The 24229-nt window shown below is 51.4% G+C and overlaps 1 protein-coding gene across 1 annotated transcript in view; it reads left to right on the forward strand.

Annotated features, from left to right (window-relative positions):
• Positions 1 to 467: 467 nt before the first annotated feature.
• Positions 468 to 24229, forward strand: part of NKAIN1 (sodium/potassium transporting ATPase interacting 1) — a 207830-nt gene continuing 184068 nt past the window's right edge. Inside the window, exon 1 of the mRNA XM_074934170.1 lies at positions 468 to 1157. Within this exon, the coding sequence (XP_074790271.1) occupies positions 1104 to 1157 (54 nt within the window). The 5' untranslated portion in view covers positions 468 to 1103. The remainder of the gene's footprint in view (positions 1158 to 24229) is intronic.

Genomic DNA, 24229 nt, shown 5'->3' on the forward strand with positions numbered 1-24229 from the left:
CTTAGTAAGGAAGGCTTTTGATCTCACTATGCCCCTTTCTCAATGAGACAGTCACAGCTCCATTTTCAAAAACCGGTTGCTGATTTTGAGTGCCTGATTTGCAACACCCAGAAAGCCTCTCACACAAAAACAAGTGGCTGCTTTGGGAAATGTTTGGTCTTAAAAAATCTCCTTCTTTCCAACTGTGCCAGCTGGAACCAGGATTCATCCTGTGAATGAGGATCTGCACTTAAAAATACAAAGCGAGATAAGCAAACAAACAAAACCTCATATCCGCACCATGCGTTTCTTTAGTAACCCAGCCCCCCAGATGCAGACAGGGCTGAAGTTCAAGGCATGCGGAGCTTTTGTTACACAGAATGAAGAAGAAGAAGAAATCCATTCAGGTGCAGAGTGCAGAACTCTGGTCTGGTCTCTCCACGCCCTGAGAAGAGCCAGAGCCACGTGGTCCTAGAGGGAAAGCTGCTTGAATGTATTATTTCCCCAGCTTTGATTGTTAATACAGCTCTGAGCCTGGCTTCCTCCTCTGCCTCTCCTGCCTTTTCCAAGAGCTCTTCATTTTTTGCCCTTCCCTTTCTTTCCCTCTCCCTAGGGGCACAAATCCTGGTTGTGTCGGGGGGTGGGGGGAACAATAGAAGGGGCTTGAGAGCTCCAAGCCAATCTTCCATGCAAAATTGTGCAAAGCAAGGGGAGCTGCTTCTCCCGTCCCCCCTCCCCACCTCGCTCCTCTCTCTCTCTCTCTCAGCCATCGCAGAGCAGCTCCTGGGAGATGGATGGCAACATCTGATCATCCGCTGTTGTCCCTGCGTCTTGGAAATGTGGCAAGTCCAGACAGAGCTGTAGAAGGAAGGGGTGGGGGGACAAAAATGCCCCTTTCTGAGCCGCTCCTGCTTCTATGCTATCCTGGCAGCATGCAAAAGCCAGGAGTGCTGCTGTGAAGCAAGTACTGGGTCTGGCAAAGGGCTGGAGACCAAGGCGTGCTGCGGGTTTCCTCCTGATGCTCTCTGAGGGGTATTTTTATTGGCAAAGGGAGGATTGCTGAAGCTGGAGGAAGACAGCGCTCATCCAGTGTGGGGAAGATCCAAGGCTCCAGCCAGGAAACCATGGGGAAATGCAATGGACGATGCACGCTGGTTGGAGTCTGCTGCCTTCAGCTGGTAAGACCAGGGTTTGTGCCTGCTCATCATGCTTTATTGTGCTTTGTGGTTAGCTGTGCACTCTCATATTCACCACTCTGTCTGGGATGTGACCTTGCTGCCAGGCCAGGCCAGGGGCGGTTAAATACAACCCCGCAAAATGTGACCCTCTTCCCCCACCCTGAATCAAAGGCGCTCCGGAGTTGCAGATGGAACCCTCTTGGAAGCAGTTTTCTGTATTGTGTGCTCAGTGCCTTGGAGTCAGTTTGGAGCAGGTGGGATCTTTGTTTGTAACTGAAATCTGGCCCCTTTGCATAACTGTCACCGAGGCTTCGGGTCCCAGGCGTCCATGCTCAGAACCTCTTATTTTTACCTGCCAGGGAAATGACAGGCGCAAAACTTAAGCTAATACTTCGTGAACTCTCTTGCCTGCTGATGGGATCAGTCTGACTGCACAGAGGGCGCGTAGTTTTGGGAGGCACACATGTTCTGGAGAGAGCCAGAGAGCAAATAAACAGATCTCCTTTTAATAGGATTGTTGATATTTGCAATAATTATATGTCGTGCTTTTCACCCTGCGCAGATCAATCTTCATCAGCCTGGTGACAGTGGTACAGTATCAGGGGCCAGCTGATGCAAGCATGTGGGATATCAGGAGGGTTTCTGATGAAAGGAAACTCAGGAAGGTAATAATTAATTATCCAAGCAGTTTCCTGGACAGATGGAAAACTCAAATGGAGAAAAACACCTTAGAATTTGGATCACCTCTGTGGCAATCCTGGGATTAACAGAGACTTGCCCAGGGATAGGAAAATGGGGAAATTCCAGAGATTTTGGCCAGTCTGCCTGCAACATTGCTATTGATCACAGCAGGAATTTTATAAGATGCCTAATATCCTGCTTGCAGTAGGTATGGTCAATAAAAAGCATTGTTTACAAAGGCAATGTAGCGAGTATATCTCTGTGACAGCAATGTTGTGAGGTTACCTTAGCATTCTTGCTGCATTATTAGTTTTTCATCCCAAGGGGTTGTGCAATGGACACTGAAGTAGTGAATGAATTTTAAAATATAAGGGGAAGCCAATGTCTTCATGGTGGGTTATGGGAAACATGAAAGTGAATCATGTAACAATGATGTCTAATAGCTGGTGATTGTCTGGGAGGCTTACCTGGGTATTGTGTGCAATGCTCTGTGACACAATGTAAGACAGAAAAGGGTTTCTCATTAGAGTGGAACTTACCAGTGATGCTCCAATTAAAGTTCTGTCATTTCTATTAGAAACCACCTTTTCTTTCCCGGGCCATGAAACTTCCTCCCTGATGGCATTTTGCTCTGCAAAGTTTTGATCTTTGATTTGCCTACATTTGGGCATGTTCATTATAAAAATTGTGCCTGAATGTCTGTGTGCGGTTATGACAAGAGTACAAAAAACCCACCTGGATATTTTCTCTTTGCTGGGGTCGGTCCCCTTTTCACCCATCCCGGGCTCCAAAAGAGCATTGCTGGTGTTTGTTTTAGGGTCAAGTCTTACAGGTCGTTAAAGGGAGAAAAGGTTATACATTGTAGAGGGGGGAAAGAAATCCATCTGCGCTCCGAGGGTTGGAAAAGATGCTGCTATGTCTGAAGAGTAAAACTTTATGCTGGCCAAATTTGGGCCAAGGTTTCCAGCAGATGTACTTCGAGTGTGTCCCAACGCTGCGGCAGTGAAACCAAGTATCTCCCAGTGGTTTGAGGTGAAAATCCACCCATCCCTTAGAAGGAGATCTTCAGTAGAGATTTACCCCACTGGCCACACAGGCTCTGTCTCAACCAACCTCTGTTGTTTATTGGGTAATTTAAGAGACCCATCGTATATATTTTCACCAGGACCAACGTGGTTTGGAAAGGCATTGTCACGTACCCTGATGTTATGTGGTTTTAAAACTGATCCCGGGGAAGGCCCCAAACAGGGAGTGATCTTTCTGAGATGCAGCGTTCAGGAACAGTGGGGTGAGCTAAGGGCAGCGGGTGACACTTATTGACTGTACGATCTCTGTTGAGACCTTAATGTGGTTGATTTAAGATCTCAGAGAAAAAGTTGGGAAGGGCTGAACTCTACCAATGGCCATCAACAAGGTCCATTGCTGGAAGCCTCTGGCCCAGTTCCTGTTGTGAGCCCAGCCTCCACCTAAGATAGAATTGTTTGGATACATTCAGGAAGGTGAAATACTCCTATGTCCTGTGGGGGAAATGTCTTCTCAGCCCCAATGAGGAGCTGCTTGCTGCGGGAAGGCCCCTGTAAGGGATGAGCCCCAGATCCTCAGCACACAGACCAGGAATCAGGGTGCTGTTCAGGAGGCCACAAGCCACGTGAATGGCAGCTGTAGTTTCCAGAGCAAACAGACTAATTAATGTCATGGGAGACGCTGGGAGCTTTGCCGCCCGGAAGCTGGACTGGTGACGTGGTTGGTAAAGCACAGCTGGGTTTGGTTTTGCAAAAGGCAGTCCATTGGGTTTTGGCTCTGGCGGTTCAGACCGGGGCTTTACTCAGTCCGGACCCGAGAGTGCAGGGGGGAGGGGCGAGTGCACGCATGGTGCTGGCGGATGCCCAGCCTCGTTGCTAATTATCTGATCATGTTTGTTCGTTATCAAAGGGTCCCGAGAGAAGGGGGAATTGGAGATGAAAGCAAAAAGCGAGATGGCCCACTGATGCAGCAGCTCGGCCCTCCTGTGGCTAAGGGTGATGGGAATGTGGAGGCGACGGAGAGCCTGAGCAAGAGGGGGAGATGGAGGAAACCAAGCAGGACTGTGGAGTTGGAGGGAGAATAACGAGGTCCCCTCTCCTCGCCCCCCATTGCTGAGAGGCTCCTCACCATGCCTGGTTTCCATGCGGTTTCCATTCGCCCAGTTCACAAGGGGGCATGGGAAAGTAAACCGCCTCGTTGTGTTACGATCATACTGCTGCTCTGATTGGCCCAGAGTAAAAGATGGACTGTTTGTCAGGTGCCTAGCACCATGGGGTCCTAGTCCAGGACTCGGGCTCCTAGGTGCTACTGTAATAAATCTAATAAATACTAATCATGGATTGGACAGCTGTCCCCCTCACTGCCGAAGGGGGTGGAGCAAAACCAGTGGCAAGTGTCAGATTGCGGGAGTGACAGAAATGATCTATGTGCTGAGGATTTGGGTGCGAGCCCCTCGGGAAGGGACCGTCCATACAGAGGGTGCCCCAGCACCAAATATGAGCTCACAAAGACAGAGCGAGCTGGCAGAGGGGAAGAGACAGAAGCCGGAGAGGAAGGAGGATGGCTGGCCTTGTGGATAAGGCTCTGAACAGAGAGCCAGGTTCAATTCTTGACTCTGCCACAGACTTCCTGAGTCAGCGAGGTCAAATCACTTACCCATTCTGGCCTTGTCTTGGCTAAGATTTAAAGGTGTGGTTGCCTTGGGTACTATATCTCTGCCCATTTAGCTTGGGTTTAGGGCAGTGTGTTTGATATCGACTTTGAAAGCATGTGTTAGCTAGTGCATGCTAACATCAGACTGGAAATCCTATTCCACACCCCTGCTCTGGGCTGCTGTTCTCCATGTATAAAATGGGGCTAACAATTCCACCCCTACCTCACCGGGGTGGTTACAAAGGCAGGAAGCTCACAATGCTGCAGGATGCCTTCCTGCATCGCAAATAGCTCTCTCTGTAACTCCAGCTCCTCGAGTCTTTATGTTTGATGTCACTAATTTCCAGGGGGTACTAGATTTGTGCAGAGCGGGGCAGGGAACAAGTGACTACCCGTGAAACAAGGGACATTTGAGAGGTCAGCTCCCGGGGGCTGTGGCAGGGCTCAGTTCACTAATGTTTAGGAGATGCTCAGAGGCGGTGGTTCTGTGAGCACCTGGATAGACACAGTGGTGATTGGTGCTTGCCATAAACAGGTGAAAGGAGGGGAACTGGGATTGAAAATACACTCAAGAGTGACTGGAGGACGATGACTGGCTTGTTCATTTCATTTTTTAAGTAATGAAATATGTAGCCCATCTGAATTCCCTCTTAGCTGCCCCAGCCTGGGTTTTATTGTGTATGATATTAATCCTCCCCTATGGTGTTTTAACCTCTGCCTTGTTTCATTGGGTCAGATTTGGTGCTGGTGGCCTGTGATCTACAGGAGGTCAGAGAGATGTTCTGGTGGTGCCCGCAGGTCACTCTATAACTCATTGTTAAACTCTATAACTCACTGTTGCTATTATTTAAATCTTACTCCCTAACTGATTTTGTTATCGCTATGGTAACATACATGTTGTTGTTATTGTAATTAGATGGGAGTTTTTACCTGACAGTGTTTTGCTCACTTTCCGCTTCCCAAATGACACGGGAGAATTGGACTTTCCATGTGATTAAGCCATCTAACTACTCACCAGAGGTCTAAAGCGCAGCGTTTTGTCAGTGGAGGCATCGGGGGTGAGGCAGGTGAGACGCAATGCATGCGTCTATCGGGTTGCATGAGGAGATACTGTGTGCTGGGGGAGAGGCCATGCCCTGGAAGCATTCACCCAGGCTGTGAAAGTGATTGCCTGGCTTTGTCCCCGGATGCCTGTGACGGCAGAGGTCACCAGGTGGTGCTGTCATAACTAGTCTTACAAGTTCTTTCCCTTCAGCATGCCGGCAGGGGACAGTCTTGGAAGAAATGTTATCAGTTTTTTTGTTTTCAGAATTGTTATCAGTTTTGTGACGTGAAGTTTTTTCATGGGGAGCTGTTGCAAGCAGCAACAGGGCTTGTTCTCTGCCTTCCTCCTTCTATTCAGAGCCAGTTTTGGGGGTATAGCTTCTCCCTGGGAACTAGGCAAAGACATTTGAGCTGAGAGCCCGACAGAAAGAATTGCCTACGATGCAGCACAAGTCTGTCTACCTGGGCTGGGAATCACACTTCCCAGCTGCAGTGTAGCCAGCTCTCCTCCAATGGGAAGCATAGGTGCCGACTTCCACTGTTCCCGGTGGGTGCTCAACCCCACCCCCGCCTCTGCACCGCCCTTGCCCTGCCCCCATTCCACCCCTTCCCCAAAGCCCCCACCCCCTTCCTGCCCCCATTCCATCGCCTGCCCCCAAGTCCCCGCCCTTGCCCCGCCTCTTGTCTGCCTCCTCCCCTGAGTGTGCTGCGTCTCCCCCTCCTCCCCACTCCCTCCTGGAAAGTCCTAAGCGCTGCCAAACAGCTGTTTGGTGGCAGGAAGCGCTGGGAGGTAGGTGGAGGAGCGGGGACGCAGTGCGCTCGTGGGGGAGGAGGTGGGGCGGGGGGGAGGGGAGCTTGGCTGCCGGTGGATTCAGAGCACCCACTAATTTTTCCCCGTGGGTGCTCCAGCACCTATGATGGGAAGTCCCGACATCTGCTACATAGCACCTTCCACCCAGGCATCTCAAAGCACTTCACAAAGTTCATTAGGCCTATTTTGCAGTTGGGGAAACTGAGGCCCAGAGAGGTGAAGTGACTTGCACAGTTGAAGTTACCGGGAGCTGTGGATGCTTAGCACCTCTGAAAAGCAGGCTGCAGGGTCTCATGATGGATGCAGAAAAAACAGGCACCCCAAATGAGAGGTCACTTTTGAAAAATGTTATGAAGCTATTTACTGAATATGAACAGTTACCCAGGGCAGAGAGGCACTGTGACTCAGGGGAGGTGGCACAACAGCTGGAGTTAGGACTTGGGTCTGTGCCTAGCTCTGCCGCTCACTTCCTATGTAACCCTGGGTAATGTTCCACTCCCTTTCTCCCCGTCATTGAGAAACAATTAATGACACTCCCCCACCTTTGTAAACTGCTGTGAGATTAAGAGGTGAAAAGTACCAGGCTTTATCATGTGGGGGAAAATTTTAAATAAAAGGCAGAGGGCGAGAAAGCAGACAGTTAAGAGTAAAATACATAATACATTGTTTGGGCAGGAGAGGAGATGTGACTGGAGGGGACTGGCTCGAGAGAGTTAAGATCATGATGAGTGTAATGAAATCAAAACTTGTGTTGATGCTGTCCCAGAATTATTCAAGCACACGGGGTCTATGAAATGAGTGATAAGCGGGAGCACTTCTTGGTGCATCTGCAGAGCTGAATTCACTCAAGGGGGTGGGGTTGGCTGGTTCGTGGTTGCTCATTGGATTGGCACTTAGAATTTAAACTGACTTAAAAAAAGAAGAAGTTGCTCGCCCTTGTGAATGAAAAGAAGCCCTGTCCACCCTGCCCTGATGCTGTGCACTCTGCGTGCACTGCTCACAGAGACAATGGCTCTACTGGGCGTGGATGCTCCTTAGCCATTGCAATGGAGCATGCTGACTAAAGCCTCCTGGCGATGATTGAATGCCAACACCATTGATCAGCCTCCAGGCCAACCGGAATTGTGGGCGGAGCTGAGGATTGTGGGTGGGAGTTCGGGATTGTGGGTGGAGTTTAGGAAGAGTTCCATCGCTTTCCCTCTCATATCCGAATTGACTATTGTTGAGTCCAGGGCCGTGGCTGGGAAATGTTATCAACATGATGAACTTTTACAAACATTGGCAGATCTGCCAGCTCAGGCAAAGGAATCGAATTTCATGCTTCCAGGTCTGTCCTGGTGACAGTGGTCCCAAGTGCTTTTCCACTTGCCCATGTGCTGCTCTTTGTGCTTGTCCAGGTATGTGAGATGAGGGCTTTCATCATCTCCTGAAGTATCACCATTGCTGGAGACAGAATACAGACCTTGTGTACCCCAAACTCCCAGTGAAGTCACTGAAGCTCTGAGGACATCAGGAAGAGGTCTTTTCTTTCTCTAAATTCTAGGATCAGGGCTCCTGCATATATCAGTGGTATGCCCAGTCTGGCTAGTAGATCTAATAGCTCAAGGAAATTCTATCTGTTGCTCCTGAAAAAAGTCTAAAATCAGGCAGTATTTTGAAAGATGTTGCCCCATTCTGGCTGGGTCACTCAGTCCAGTCCCCAGCCTCTGGTGAGTGGGGTATGCAGCGTTTTTTGCTTTAGAAGTATCAGTTCCTTTGCCGTGCGAGGAGCATTCAAGGACCAGATTGTTAGCTGTAGTACCAGATAGAATGGGCAGGCCCCGCCCCCGCCCGAGTCCTAGGTCCAGACACTGCAGTGTGTCCAGAGCAGCAATTCCATTTCCTGTAGGACATTCCCATTGCATTCCTTGGAGGGTCCCTGGGCTAAGTTACTTCCTGTTCAGATTGATACCAGCAAGGTCTGCAGACTGTTGGCAGCCACAATCAGTTGGTACTTTTTTTAACCCAGCCAAAACTGAGGGCCCCCACAAGGGTTGTCCTTAGGGCCTGATTCTGATCTCACACACGCTAGTGCAAATCAGGTTTCAGAGTAACAGCCGTGTTAGTCTGTATTCGAAAAAAGAAAAGGAGTACTCAAATAAATTGGTTAGTCTCTGAGGTGCCACAAGTACTCCTTTTCTTTTTTAGTGCAAATCAGTAATAACTCCACCAGAGTCAATGGAGATCCATGGGTGTAAAACTAGTGTGAGAGCAGATGGAGACCATGATTTGGGCCAATGGAACAGAGCTAATCAGACCTTCGTTGCTAATGAGGAAGTGCATTGTCTGAGTCCAAGGGATGCAGCCTAAGAAAACTCCAGGTACCAGCAAGCCCTGCTGCCTCTCAGTGATACTCGCTATAGCCACTGCTTCCATCCTGCCCCTCCCACCAGAGGAGAAAAAAACTACACAAGCAACCCTCTAATGACTCCCCAATGGCACTCTATTAATCTAGCAGGTGCTCAAATCCTGTGGCAATGGGCATCAGTCCAATCTGTAAAATAAGTTATTATTAATTGTATTACAGTAGCAACAAGTGGTTGCAACCGTGATCCGGGCCCCTTTATGCAGGGTGCTGTACACACACACAGAGTGAGAGACATTCCCTGCCCCAAAGAGCTTACACTTTAAATAGGGCGAGAAGACAGAGGTGAGACGTAGCTTGCCCACAGTCAGATGCAGGAACTGGACATAGAACCCGGGTCCCCTGGCTCCTTGGCCAGTGCCCAGTGCACGGTAGGATCTGCTGCCTCCCTAAACCCAGGGTTGTGAGTTCAATCCTTGAGGGGGCCATTGGGGATCTGGGCAAAAATTGGGGATTGGTCTGGGTTGGACTAGATGACCTCCTGAGGTCCCTTCCAACCCTGGTATTCTATGATTCTAAGCAGTTGCAGGAGGATGGGAGAGACCTGCTGGGTCACATGGGCCCAGCTAGAGCCGGAGTCTCCCCTGGGGAATGTAATGAGCCTGCCCTTTGCCCCAGACCTGCTCTCCCTCTGGGCTACCTGAGCCCATTTCCCTTTCCTCCGGTACCTGCTCTTCTGTGGGGCGAGGTAACCCCCACTCCCCCGACCCCCCGCACCTAGGATCCACATGGGGATGCTGAGTGCCATGGTAATTGAGGCATCGGGTGCTGACAGAGGCAAGTGCTGCTGACCCCGTGGTGCCTCCCTGGACCTAGCACCCGTTGGGGCCCGAAAAGCACGCAGGCCCACAGCTCCAATGACCAGAGAATCTGGCAAATCCCCTGTGCTCCATGGTTAGACAGCAACTGTTCACACCGTGCAGTAGCCGCTGTTAAACACCTAGAGGGCCCCCAAAAGAGGGCTGGGGCTTCTCCGGCCTGGGACCTGAGACCCTTGTCGTTCATTCTTCTATCACAGGCAGTTGGGTGCCCCAGCAGGCCCCCTGGCCAGAGCTCAGTCTCTTTGGGGGCCCCTCTGTGCTGCCCTTCAGTGCCCGCCGAGCTCCATGGCTGCCACGTGGCTCCTGCCAAACGCTGCCCCTCTGCTCGTCTGGTGCCCAGCTGTGACACCATCGCTGGGGCAGCTGCTCTCACCACCGAACTGCAGCCAAGCACCCCACTCCTCCCAGCTCCTCGGCATGCCTAGCCCCACTCTGGCCAGCCGCCCTCCTGAGAGCCTGCCCTAGCGCTCCCCGGCGCTGCTCAGAATATGGCCATTGCAGCAATGTCAGCATCCGCTCCACACCTCTGTACATCTCAGTCTGTGTCCTCTTGTGGGCTCCCTCTCTCTCTCCGTGGGCCTGATCCTGCTTCCACTCCCCCCGGCTTGCTATCACATCCCCCTGACTGCCCCGGGTTCACTCCTGATTCAGGCTCCATCAGGCGCCACACGGCTCTGCCTCTCCCCCGCTGGGCCTAGTTCTGGGCTGGACAATGCTCCCGCCTCAGACCTAGCCGGTCGGAGGAATGTCAGGCTGCCCCCTGCCCTGGACAGCTGGGCAAACGGTGAGCGCCTGCCGTGTCGGTATGGCTGACGCACCAGGAGGGAGGAGACCACTTGCTTCTCGTGTCCCCAGGAAGCTTTTGTCCGTGCGCAGTTTCTGTGGCAGCCAGTGCATGACTGGGGCATGAATGGTTGCAAAGAGGCCCAAGCCCAGCACTGCCCTGCGGTTTCAGGCTCTGCCCCGGTTGCCTTTCCCCATACATTGGAGGGGGGCAGGGAAGAAGCCCAGGCTGAACTCTATATGTGGGTTTTCAATTACACAATTAAATGCACAATTAGGTATAATTACCAGTGCTCAGAAGCCGCGACTGTTCATAATAGGCATGTAATCTACTGCAGTCACTGTTTATACTGCTCAGCTCCGCTCCCTAATGATTATGGAATGCTTTCACATTTGCATTGTTGCCATGGAAATTGTGTGGGGAGCTGACAAATGGCACTATAGACGGATGGCCCTGAGATTTCTCCACGCCACATTCTTAGCTGGGCTGGGTCATGAGGCAGGTTCGGGGCTATTCAGAGACCAGACGTTGCAAAGGGCCAAGAGGTCTCTGTGCCATGGTCACTAGGGTGGCAGGAAGCAGAGCTCACACACTTAGACTGGAGAGATTGATGGCACCGTCAGCTCAGAAAGCGGGTTCCCCAGGAAATTCTGGGCAGGAGGACACAGGGGTTATGGGGAAAGACCCTTAACTTCAGCAGGTGCTATCAGTGTCATTGGTATTAGCCACAGTTGGGGTTACGGTGCCCAAGAGAACATACAAAAGACACATGGCTGGCCATATAGACAGGACTACAATGTGCGTGTATAGATAGACAGATAGATAGGGCTGTATGGGGATAGACAGATAGACAGACAGATAGATAGATAGGGTGTATGTGGATAGGAGTGTATGGGGATAGATAATAGATAGATAGGGATGTATGGGGATAGATAGATATATACACATTTATGTATGTATTATTTATATACAGATGACTTGATGGTCTGCTGTAAAGGCTTTATTGGCATGTGTTTGGGAAGGGCTCATTACCCTTGAATGGTGACGGTATGAATGAATATGTAGACCCCACCCCTGCCCGTATGCTGCATGCTCCAGAAAATCTCTGTTTTAGAAGCTTTATTGACACCGTTTTTGTCTCCTCCCCCTGTGAAGTCTTTAGACCAATGTATTATTAAGGAACCATTCAAAATGGCCAAAAATAGCATTTCTCTACCTACTGCTGCCATGGCTTGAGGGTCTCAGAGCCAGGAATCTCCCCTCTCCACTGTGATTGGTAGAAGGCTCCTGTATGTAGCTCTGGGGGCTGTGAGATCTCAGGGTTTAATTCTGCTGCCAGTGCAGGATGAAGTAGGAGGCTGGTGACGTTCGGGGGAAATTTCACTCTTCAAGGGAATAAGGAAGCAGCTGTTGTTATTTGTATTACAGTCAGACCTACAGGCTTTAGCCAAGATCAGGTCCCCACTGTGCTGAGTGCTGCAAGATGCGTAGTCAGAGACAGTCCCGGACCCAAAGACCTTCCAGCCTCACTAGACAAACGGTTCTCGCACCATTCCCTGGTGACAGGGATAGATTTTTAAACAAGTGACTTTGCAAGAAAAATGTGTTCACTTTGCCTTAGGGAGCCCGTGCTGTGTGCTGGATAGAGCAAGAAAGAGAATGTCAGGACTCCTGGGTTCTATTCCTAGCACTGTGACTGACTTGCTGTGTGGGGCAGTGGTGATGGGGTGCTCACCCCACACTAGCCCTGGAGGGGTTAATATAGGCAAGAGAGGTCAGGTAGCCATTGTCTGCACCTGGAGGCTAGGATGCCATGAGGCTTAACTGGGGAAGAAGCTCACCTGGGCAGAAACAGGTGGGGCTGCTATGAAGCCAGGGCCCCGCAACAGGGTGTGTGTGGCTGTGGAAGTAGCAGCCTGTAACAGGCAGTGTAGGAAGCAGTCCAGGGAAGGAGCAGCAAGTGCTGGGAGAGTAAAGCCCTGAGCTGCTGGGACGAGGGTCCCTGGATTGGTGTAGAGGATGGGCCCAGGTTCCCCTCCAAGCCACAAGGGGCATGCTAGAGGAGACTATCTGGGGACTGCTGGAGACATCTGCGAAGGAGACTTTGGTAATACCCCGGAAAGGGGGGAACACCATGGGCTAGGCCATGGAGAGGAAAGTGCTGTGGCTCCAGGAGCGTGAGAGAGGCGCGTGAGCGGGATGATGGGCTGAGCAACCGCAGGACGGGGCGTGGGACTATGTGGCGAGTTAATCCCCCGATGGGCCACTCGGAGGCAGCAGAGTGGTATGAGAGCGCGCCCTGGTGCAGGTGGCCTGGGAGAAAGCAGAAAAGTGCTTGTCTGAAAACTTATGTGGGCGCTGGAGGCGGGAGTTGACAGCTCAGTAGCGAATGAGAGCAGGTAGGTGGGGCAGGGATACACCTGGAAGGACCTTGAAAGGGAAAACAAGCCGCTTGTTTTTGATGTGAGAGGGAAGGAGGTGGCCAGAGACAGGACTAGATTAAACTTTTGTGGGCCCTGGGGGCTCTGCCCTGAGGCTCTTCTCCGCCCTGTTCTGTCCAAGGCTCCGCCCCCGAGGCCCTGCTGTGCCCAGTTCTGCCCTGACGCTCCACCCAAGGCTCCACCCCCGAGTCCCTGCTCCGCCCCCGAGGCCCCGCTTCCCCCACTACCCTGCGAGGCCCCACTCCCCCTGCTCCCCCCTACTCTGCCCCACAGACCCCGTGTCCCCCCTGCTCTGCCCACGCTACGCCCCCAGGCCTCACCCCTGCTCAGCCTCTTACCCCCGAGGCCCTGCCTGCTGCTCGCAAGGCGGAAGGGCGCGGAGAGACGTGAGCAGGGAGCAGAGCCTCGGAGGGAAGAGGTGGAGTTGGGCCTCAGGGCAGAGTGCAGGCAGAGTGGGACGGGCAGGACCAAGGGGGGTGCTGAGGCCCCTTCTGAGTGTGGGCCCGGCACCATTGGTGCCATTGTAAACCTGGTACTGCCCGGAGAAGAATGCAAACAGATGGGTGACGTGGTCAAAGTGACGGGCCATGACACTGGGTTTTGCAGCAGCTCTCTGAATGGATGTGAGCGGGGCAAGACGGCCTTTGTTCCGGCCAGGGAGACGACTGTTGCTGTAATTGAGCTGCGAGATGATGAGAGCGGGATGGGACTTGTAACTGTGTGGATGTAGGAGAGGCCGTATCTCAGAGACGTTATGCAGAAGGAATTGGCAAGTTTTAAACGCAGCCAGCCCCTGAGAACCTAGAGAGGGGCCTGAGTCGAAGGTAATGCCCAGGTTGCGGGGCTGAATGCCAGACAGCATGATATTGTTGTCCACAATGCCTGAGAAAGGAGGTAGCAGGAGGGACTTGCGGGGGAGATTAGGAGCTCTGGTTTAGCCACCTTGAGCTTGAGCAGATGGCTGGACCCCCCTGAGGGGATCTGACAAAGATGGACTGAGATTTTAGTTTGAACAGCAGGAGACAGGTCTGGAGGCGAGAGGTAGATCTGTGAGCCAGGAGTTGAGCTTGTTTGTGGATGAGATTATGCTGAGATAAGGTGGAGAGAGAAGAGAGGGGACCAAGGCCAGAGCCCTGTGAAACCCTACCCAAGAAAGCTGGTGGGGGGTGAGGAGGATTCTCCCAGGGAAAATGAAGGGGCAGTTAGAGAGGGAGGGGAGAACCACCAGAGGACGGAGTCATGAAAGCCAAGGGAGGACATGGCCGACTGTCTCAAAGGCAACTGACAGGTCAAGGAGGTGAGGATTGGGAGCACTGGTTCTGGGCTTTAGCGAGAAAGAGGTAACTGGCAACCGGCTGAGGGTTTCAGTGTAGGCCAGGGGTGGGAGCTGGACTGGAGAGGGTCTAGGAGGGAACTGGGCGGGAGGAGCTCCAGACAGCGATTGTAGACAGCATGTTCAATGAGTTCAGAGAGGAGAGGGAAATGGGGCCATAGTTGCAGAGGCCAATGGTGGGTTTTCTATTGTGAGGGGAAGAGCCAGAGGAGAGGGCAAGGTTAAGAAGAAGAGTAAAGGAGGGAGATCAGGAGATGGGATGGGGTCACTGGAGCAAGCGGAGAGGTTAGCGGAGGAAAGCAGACAAGAAACTTCTATGTCTGTGAGAGGGGAGACGGTAGTGAGAATTGTAGGAGGGAAGGAAATGGGGAATCATCATCCAACGGGGGTGTTTCTAGAGGGGTTCTCAGGGATCTGATCCCAGTCAAGTGCTAATCAAATTTTTTATGAGTGAGCGGGAAGAAATTATAAAACCTGTGCTGGTAAAATTTGCAGATGACACAGAAACTGATGGAGTGGTAATTGATGGGGACAGGTCAGTTATATGGGGCTGATCTGGATCAGTTGGTAGGATGTGTGTTTAGAAATTAACACAGCCAAATGCAAGACCACACATATGGAACCCGTGCATGATGCGGGACTGTATGCTGGAGAACGGTGACTCTGAACAGGACGGGGTCATAGTGGATAACCAAGTGAACATGAGCTCCCAATATAGCTAAGTGGGTGAATGTGATCCTTGGATGTAAAAGCAGGGGAATATCACGTAGGAGAAGGGAGATGATATGACCTCTGTATATGGCATGGGGAGACCATCACTGGATACTGTGTTCAGTTCTAAAGTCCTCACTTCAAAAAGGATGCTGAAAATTGGAGAGGGTCCAGAAAAGAGCCAAAAGAATGATTTGAGGTTCAACAAATGTGCCTTATAATGAGAGATTAGAGAAGCTCAAATACATTTATCCAACAGAAGGCTAAAAGGTGACTTGATCATGATCTACAAATTCCTATGTGGGAAAAAATTTCTGATAGTAAATGGCAGAAAAAGATGGAACAAGATCCAATGGCTGGAAGCTGAAGTGAGACAAATTCAGATTAGAAATAAGGTGCCCGCCTGTAACAGCAAGGGTAATTAACCACCGGCACAGTTTATCTAGGGATGGGATGGATTCTCCATCACTTGAATTCTTTAAATCAAGACAGCATTTCTTTCTTAAAGACATGCTACCACTCAGACAGAAGTTATGGGGCTTGATCAGAAATTACTGAGTGAAATTCTCTGGCCTGTGCTCTGCAGGTGGTCAAGACAAGATGATCATAAATGCTTCCTTCTGACTTTTAAATCTATGAATCTACATTCCACCTGGTAATTTTTTCAGCTCTGATTTCTTGGTCCTTAAGTGGCAGGGCTTGGGGCCTGGCTAGTTATCACACACCATTACATTGCTGTGAAAGTTAAGTGTAAGGTTTTAGAAATTAAAAATGTATTTTATTAGTTATTGGCACGGAAGAACAGCAATCATGTTTGTTTGTTTTGCCGTGGAGTAAAGCGGGAACTAAAAGGTTTGTGGATCAATAAACATCTTGGCCTGTATCCTCTGCATTTTATTTATTCACCAACTCTGAACTCTGCCTCCTGACAAACTCCTGGGAAGGAGATAATTACTGCTTAATAAAACTAGATAAGAAGCAACCCCCAAGGCGAGGCCTGATTGAGGCAATTTGAGCACAGAAAGCTCATTGTCAATGAGCTCTGAAATGCTAGAAGAGGAATTTTTTCCCTTTGCGCAGCTAGTGCATGCAGAAACACTGTTCAGTGGTTAGAAGGGGGTGGGGAGATCAGGACTCCTGGGTTCTGTGCCTGACTCTGGGAGGAAGTGAGGACTAGTGGTTAGAATAAGGCACTGGGAATTGTGTATCTGGGGATCGATGCCTAGCTCTCAGGGCAAAGTGTGGTTTACAAGTTAGAGCAGGAGGGAAGGAGCCAGGATGCCTGGGTTCTGACTCTGGGAGAGAGCATAGACTGGAGGTTAGAGTAGGGGACTGGGAATTTACACTCTTGAGTCTTACTCTCAGCTCTCGCATTGACTTGCTGTGCAAGTCTTGGGCATGTTGGTACCTGCGTGCCTCAGTTTCCCCAGCTGTAAATTGGAAATAATAATACCAGCCCTTCTATAGAGTGCTTTGAGATCTTGGTGGAGAAGAGGGCTCTTACCTATTCCCACTGGGTTTTTTGAGGCTTGCCTGCCTGCCCTGTTTTGGGAATGGTGCTCAGTGTTCTGGCAAATACCGATTGCACGGTTGTGGGTGTTTATGTGGGAGGTGCTGTTCCTTCCAACTCCATACTGAACCCAGTGGCACGGGCTGTTAATGCGCTTTGAAACGTGGCTCCGGCGCCAGCCAGAGCAGGGACGATTATTATGTATTGATTGCTGCAGCGCCTCTTGCAAGCAGGCAGGTGATTTTCAGGAGTGCCGTATGTAATGATTGCTTTGCCCAGCAGGGAGACGCAGCTGCCTCTGGGGGATGGGGAGCAGAGCAGGAACCTGTCATTACCCCATCAGTGACTTGGCACAGCGAGTTTAGGACAGGAAGCGAAGGCAAACTATTCTCTCCCATTTACCACAGGCCACTTCGTAAGTGCTGAGGACCTTGCTTTGATAGGTCCTCTGAAAGCACAATGCATCTTACCCTGGCTCAGAATGGGTTCAAGAGGAAGAGCGCATCTTATTGCATCACCTGCATGCTGCGTCTCCCTTAGAATATGTCTACACAGCACACTGAGCCCAGGTTCTGACTCTGGTTTAAGCCCAAGCCCCCCTTCCATCCACACACAAATCAGTCTGACTCAGGTCAGCAAGCACCTAGGTCCTAGGAGCCTGCTAGGGGAGGAGGGTCAGAGCCCGAGCCATGCTGAAATAAGGGCCCAAGCCCTGCTGCTTTGCATCCGCAGTTCAAACCACAGACCTGAGTCAGGTATGGACATGTTAGCACGGCTGGGAGACCCAGGCCCAGCAATTGTAAGCCCGGGTTTACAATGCAGTGTGGATGCTGACGCGTGGGGTTGGAAACACCGTGTCCACAAGCCCGGGGCCCGCAGATCTGGGTTTACGATGCAGTGCAGACACACCCTTAGAGGCCTCCTAGCCAAAGACTGACCACCTGAGCCGGTTGGACATTTTTGCATTGGAAACTGCAGCTTTGGAGACGCAAAACGTTTCCTGGAAACAGGTCGATCTTGCTGAAATTTCGTTATGAAAAAAAATTGTACTCAAGCACTTTGATAAGGTGAAAATGTCTCGCCTTGACCTTTTCTTGGGAAAGTAACATTTCAGTTTTCCCTTTCAAATCGGCTTTCCTTTTTAAAAAAGATGTTATATCCCATCACGTAAGCTAAAATGGGAAGGGAACATTTTGTTTCTGTCGAAATGCAGCACTTCCATTGCCCCAAATGCATCGTTCTCCAGCCTTTCCTGGATGTTGTTCTTTTTTCATCCTGATTAGAAAGAGAAACAAATGTCAAAACCGCAGATTTCCCTGCGTAATGAAAACTCCACTTCCTGCCCAGCTGGACCGCCTCAGCCTAGCCTGCTGGCTCGCTGCTGGGCTCCCTCCACCACCCGAGGCTTTGGGAGAGAACAGAGCCTGGGTGTGAGCTCAGCATGCTGGGTGCTGGCTGCATAGGGAAGGCCAGGTGGCTGGCAGGCTATGGGCTGGCCTTGGCTGGAAAGCTCGCTGGCAGGGCACCAGCAGCAACAGGAAATGGGAAGCTCTAGCAGGGGGCAGTGGCGGGGGCCCCCCGGCAGGCAGCTCTCAGAAGTGACTGTATATGTTGCAGCCTGGGGACGGGTCGGTCTGATCTAACCATGTGACAGTCCCAGGCAGGAGCAGGGCATGTGTGATAGGGATGGTAGAGTTGCAGGGCTTGTGTACCCCCCTGGGCACAGCTCGCAGCAGATGGAATCTGTCACATCAAGGGAGAGCAGCACGAAGAGACACCAGGGAATCCAGCCCAAGGGAACAACAAGCTGATCCCTTATTGCCCCCTGACAGAGAGACGGATGAGGTTGGGCAGCTGGGGTACCAGCCCTGAGGAGCTCGGGGAACATGCTTACCCCTCCACTGGGCTGCCCCTAGAGGCTGAGTTGGGAACTGCTGGGTTTTGTCATTTGCGGTAAGTGATTGAGCCCTTGGTCTGAGGGTATTTGCTCCTTGTGTTCTGCAGCTCTGGTCAACAATCGTCACACTGACCCATGTGCCCTGGCACTTATTGGACCCAAGTCATGCTGCACCTGGCACTAGCAAATAGCTGAGGGAGACTGGGGCCCTGGGACTCCCAGCAGCCCGTGGGCTGGGGCCGGTTACACTGCAAAGCTTGTGAGATGTACCGGGGTGTATCTGGGCGATGGAGCCCCTGCACTAACACCAGGGGGCCTGAGTCTTGCTCTGTGTGTAGGGGGTGTTTTCTCCTGATTATCCCCCCTTCTGTGTCCCCTGGCTTACATGCCACCTGTGCCCATGGAGCTGCCTGTCTGCAGACTCAGGCAGGCAGCACTGTGCTGGTCCAGGCCATGTTTGGACCCTTTTCTCCAAAGCCATAAGGACTCTCCAATGGAAGCTTGAATTCCGCTAAAATGTCAGGCCAGCCCCGTCTCCTTGGCCAGGGGAAGCTTCCAGTTCACCATGGGCAGGGCAGGGAGGGAGCGCATGGATTGGCCTGGGCAAATGCACGTGTGGATGGACAGACGGACACACACACACAGACAGGCACCAAATGGGCTCATTGCAATAATCGACCCAGGCCTCCCTGTCCAGGTCTAATTATTTCCTTTCAGAATTGGGAGCTGGTGTGTGGCCCAGGAGGGCAGCGCTCGTGTCCCCACTGGTGTAACTGGTCTCCAGAGCTCCCTCAGGGGTAGCTCTGTACAGCGAGGGCAGCCTGGTGCTGGAGCTGGCTGTTGTCCCCTCCCCTTGCTCTCCCCTGTCAGTAGGGCTGGCACATGGCTCCAGCATGTTTTCCATTTCTCTGACAAGAGCAGGAGCAGGTGCCAGGGGGAGGGCTGGGCAGGGGACCTTGGGGCCCACGCGAGAGGCACAGCCCCACCACGCATGCCTGCCAATGCCCCCCAGCTTCTGGCAGCAAAGAGCTGCACCCCTGTCGAGACGGCAGCACCGGCCGACTAGCACTTGCCGCTCCCCCAGCTGTGCGAGGAGAGGCATGGAGGGGTGCTTGCAAGCACTTGGGGGTCATTTGACTTCTGGCCTGGTGGGGAGTTCGAGGGGGTTAGAGAGTGGAGGAGCTGGAGGAAGGTTAGCACCTTGGAGCTCCATGTCTGGGGAAGGGCGTGGCCAGCCGAGGGCTCGGGTGTGTGTCGGTGGAGGGTGGGAGGGGGCAGTAACCCAGACTGAAACGGAACATTTTTTACTTTTCTCGCCAGAACGATAAACATCTAGAAAAGCCCCTCTTTGTGCGTTGAACAAAAGATTTTGTTTGACCTGAAACAATTTCTTGGAGGGGGAAGGGAATTGTTTAGTTTCGGGTCATTTCTTTGTTTTTTTTAATTCACTAAATTTCACGATAAAGCTTAAATGCTTTCCATGTAGAAGTGGCAGAAAGGAATTGCTTTGACCTGCTTCAAACATTTTTTCAGCCCAAACTGTCAACCGATTTTGACCCGAATTTGCAACTTGTTTCGGTGCCCTGAAAAATGCCTTTCTTTTTGGCAAATTTGCTGCTGGCCAAAACAATTTCACCCAGCTCTGCTTGGAACCAGGCCCTGGCTCTGCGGCTGACTCTCTGTGTGACCCTGCAATTGACTTCGCTCCTCTGGGTCTGCTCTTCTCTAGCTATACAAAGGGATGAGGATCTTGATTTTTCTCTGTGAAGCACCTGGAGACCTGTACGGGAAAAGCACCAAGCTATACCAGTATTTACCAGCTGGCCTTTCCTGATACAATGTCATGATACAAATGCTGTGATCCAAGCCTGACACCGTGATGTCAAGACGGCCCTGACTCTTGATCAGGGACCCTTTGATGTTCCTGTGAGCCTTGTTTACAGGACACAGGGTCTGACTGACCCACTGACGTTGGCATGATCCCCCTTGAAATGGGCAGGCAGGAGGCACATTCATGGGGAAGGGAGGCTGGTGTGAAAAATGTCCCATGATAATAATTTTGTCTATAAATCCCCCCTCACCCCACGCCCTCTGAGGATTCTGAACAACAGTAAATAAGACAATCTCTCACTCCTCAATGAAAGAACGTCTGGCCGCAGCAGTATTACAGACAAGATGGTTAAATTAATCCAATCAGAGCAGAGCAGTCAAGCAATAGTGGCAGTAATTTAAAAACATCTCTTGACAAAATAACCAGAAGATTTCGGCGTTTTTTAAAAGGGAGGAGACATGCAGGGAGATGGGTTTCAGGAGAGAGCAAGTCCCACCGCAGCAAAAGCTCCGTCATTGCCCAAGTTCAGGCACAATGGTGGAGGGCGAGCGCCAAAACCTGCCAGGAAACAGCTCAGAAATCTGTTCTCTGGTGCACCGCGCCTGACAAGCTCATCCGTCTCTGCTGGCTGCTGTCGCCCTCCCGGCCTCGGTTGGCAGATATCCCTTGAATCAGTGAGCCTGCCGTTCCCACCTGCTGATGAGCCAGGCACCAATTAAACTCTCAGCAGGGGACGGCGCAGGGGATTCGGGAGACGTTGCAAGGTGGTGATAAACGGGACTTGTTGTGCTACCGTTAATTAGAGGAGCCACAGGTCGCAGCAGAAGGCTGCAGTACACATTTCCAGTTGCCATTATTAAACTGCAGGGCTGTGGGATGGGGGATGATGGAGCCCCTCCATGCATGCTAACCGGGTTGTCCCCGGGGATGGATAGTGCCACAACACCCCAGGAGTCAGTGGGTGCAGGGGTGCATGCTCTGGGGTAGAGCTGGAAGCATGAGGCTTTTTAGCATTATAAGCCTGGGGCAAGCATTTCTGTTGCATTGCAATAAATAATTAGCTTGGGCCCCAATCTGGCATTCAGCTCCACTGTCCCTTGATTGGGGATTGCCAGGGTGAAGCCCCAGTGGAATTATAGACGGAAAGAGAGGCTAACAAGTCTGGTCTTCCTGTCCCAGTTGAGTGACCCAAGCAGTCCTGGTTGCAGGAGCAGGGCCTTTGGGGAATGTGTTCTGAGAGATGCCAGGGCTACGGTATGTTCTCTCCTGGTTTCATAATCACATCGCGAGGCAAGGATGCTGTTGGGAGTAAAAGAAAACATGCAGGAACATTTCCTCCTCTGTTTTCGTAACAGCCCTCAGCTTCACCACAACGGAAAACAATCGGAAAACTGAAGGGATTTGGCACAAGGTGGGAATCCTTTGTCTCTCTGGGTCTCCACCCCTCCTTCTCAATGGAAGGCACCAGGTTAAAGATGGATTCCAGTTCAGGTGACATGATCAGATGGCCTGTGAGACCCCCAAGCCTTCATTCCTCCCAGCCTGACTGACAGGAAGGCCTGCCTGCAAACAGAGCCATCCACAGTCAATTGTCCTGTTGATGGGAGCCATCAAGATTCCAAACCACCATTAATGACCCACACTTTGCATAATTACAGTAGGCCCTCAGAGTTATATTTCATATTTCTAGTTTCAGATACAAGAGTGATGCATTTATACAACTAGGATGACCACATTCAGTAGATTATAAGCTTTGTAATGATACCTTACAAGAGACCTTTTGCATGAAGCATATTCCAGTTACATTATAGTCACACTCATTAGCATATTTTCATAAAATCATGTAGAGTGCAATGTCACAACGATGAAATTCACCCCTGTGCATGGGGCTGCCCAAGGCTGAGGAGCCGCTAACGATCCATTTCACCAGGGTTTAAGTGATGCTTAGTCCTTGTGCTGGGCTGAATGTCACCCTTGATGTGGTCTGTTTCTGCTTTCCACTTCACCCAGCTGGGACGGTGAAGCCATCATGGTTAGTTTCCCTTTGTGTTTGTAGTCAGTTTCCCTCTCTTGTTCTCTTGTCTCGGCTCAATGTGGTGCTCACTGATCTTCTCATAAAAAGAAAAGGAGTACTTGTGGCACCTTAGAGACTAACCAATTTATTTGAGCATGAGCTTTCGTGAGCTGTAGCTCACGAAAGCTCATGCTCAAATAAATTGGTTAGTCTCTAAGGTGCCACAAGTACTCCTTTTCTTTTTGCGAATACAGACTAACACGGCTGTTACTCTGAAACCTGATCTTCTCATGTTATAAGGCAACATACAAATCCACTGACTCCTCATCTTTTGTGGATATGTGTTTTAAAGGTCAGGAAACTGTTTTTATTAATATATTTAAAAATCCTTTGTACCAGCCTCCTAGTTTGCACCTAAACTGCCTGATGGTAAGGTAAGCCTAGGACATTCTGGGTGGGGCGTGGAAAGAGGGGCTCTCCATGTTTGTCACCCCTGCCCAGAAAGAACGTTGGCAGAGTTTGGACTTTGGTGTCCTGTCCTCCATCAGTGGAGACCGACAGGTTGGCTTGGTGGGGGAGGGGAGACAAAGAGTTAAAAAGGGAGGGGCCTGAGAAAGACAATGAGGGAAACCAGAGCTCAGCTCACTAGGTGCTGAATTTTCATACCCCGGAGCGACGTAGTTGTACTGAAGTAAGTTAGCAGTGTAGACCTGGCCTACTTGACAGGATGTCTTTAAAAAGGGGGTGGGGGTGTGTAGGAGGGGAACAGATAAAAGGCACAGGCACCACACACAATGCAGAAGAGGCAAAGGGTTTGGGGTGCCATTATCGTGCAGAAAGCCATCAACTGCTCCCCAGGACCATCCGTGGCTGTTGTCATGGTCAAGCTGGAGTCATGTGCAGAGGCCGTGCCCAGCTGTGTTGCTTCTCCTAAGCATCCCGAGGTTCCATGCGCCCTTTAGGTGTGGGCCTGTGCCGCATTAGCATAACGATCTCTGATCTCCCCAGGCAGGAGGGGGACCTGTGCCTGTCCGAAGCAGGCTTCAGGGGTGGTGCAGGGAAGTCAGTGAAACCACCTGGCACAAAGCGCTGTCAGATGCACAAAGGGGGGGGGGGGGGGAAAGAAGAGAGATTCTTTTTTCCCTTCTGTTTCTTTCTGTTGCAGGCATCTTAGGTGTGTTCCCTGGAGCCCTACCAGGTCTGAATGTTAGAAAGGGTGTTGATTTTAAGCTAATGATTCTCCTCTCACCTGCTGTTATAAGAACAAGGACATGCAGAAGGCACTTTCGCAGAACCATGAGAAAGGGGAGGAGATGGAATGTCTAGTGGTTAGCGCACAGGCCTGGGCACCAGGTGAGGTGGGACCATGGGGACTACCTGCAAAGATTTAAGACTGTCAAGGGAGGAGTGGAGCAAGAGATCAGTGGGGTGGGACTGAAGTCAGTGGAGCGAGTTGATTTTCACCAGCTGAGGATATGGCCCTTTGAGCACCTCTGCTGTCAAGCTCTGTATAAGGGCATAGTTTGATGTAGACCACGCTCCCTGTCCCATGTAGGCCTGCACCCTGCACTGTAGTCCCCAGGCCTTCCTTTAGACTCCTCTGGACCATCCCAGGTGCCAGGGCTTCCACCCTGTCCTTCAGGGAGTCTAGCCCCCAGCATAAGGTCTGTCTGCACGTGGAGGCAGGGTGCAATTCCCAGCTGGAGGGGACATCCCTGCGTTAGCTCTGATTGAATGGGTGTGCTTAAAGCAGAGCCACCCCAAGTACGCTCCTAACATCTCGAATGGGGACATCCTCGGGGCAGCTGCTCCGCCGGGCTCTGGGTGCACTCTTTTTGGTGATCAGAGCTAGCCCAGGTGCGTCTCCTTGAGGTGGGACTCACACCCCCGCTTCCTGTCTACAGGCACCCTGAGAGGGCCACCTCTGTCTTGCTCATGATCCAGGTTATTTACTGAGCCTACGATCCCTGTGTGAGAGGGTGCAATGAACTAGGCGCAGAACCTTATGTCCCTGAAGCCTTGGCACCCAAAATTCACCCCTACTCCCTCCCTGGTGAGGGTACATCGGACGGGGAGGTGCAGACTAGTGGCGTTTTCATCACCTGCCTGCAGTG

This window comes from Natator depressus, chromosome 19, assembly GCF_965152275.1.
Source record: "Natator depressus isolate rNatDep1 chromosome 19, rNatDep2.hap1, whole genome shotgun sequence".
NCBI classification, from domain to species: Eukaryota; Metazoa; Chordata; order Testudines; family Cheloniidae; genus Natator; species Natator depressus.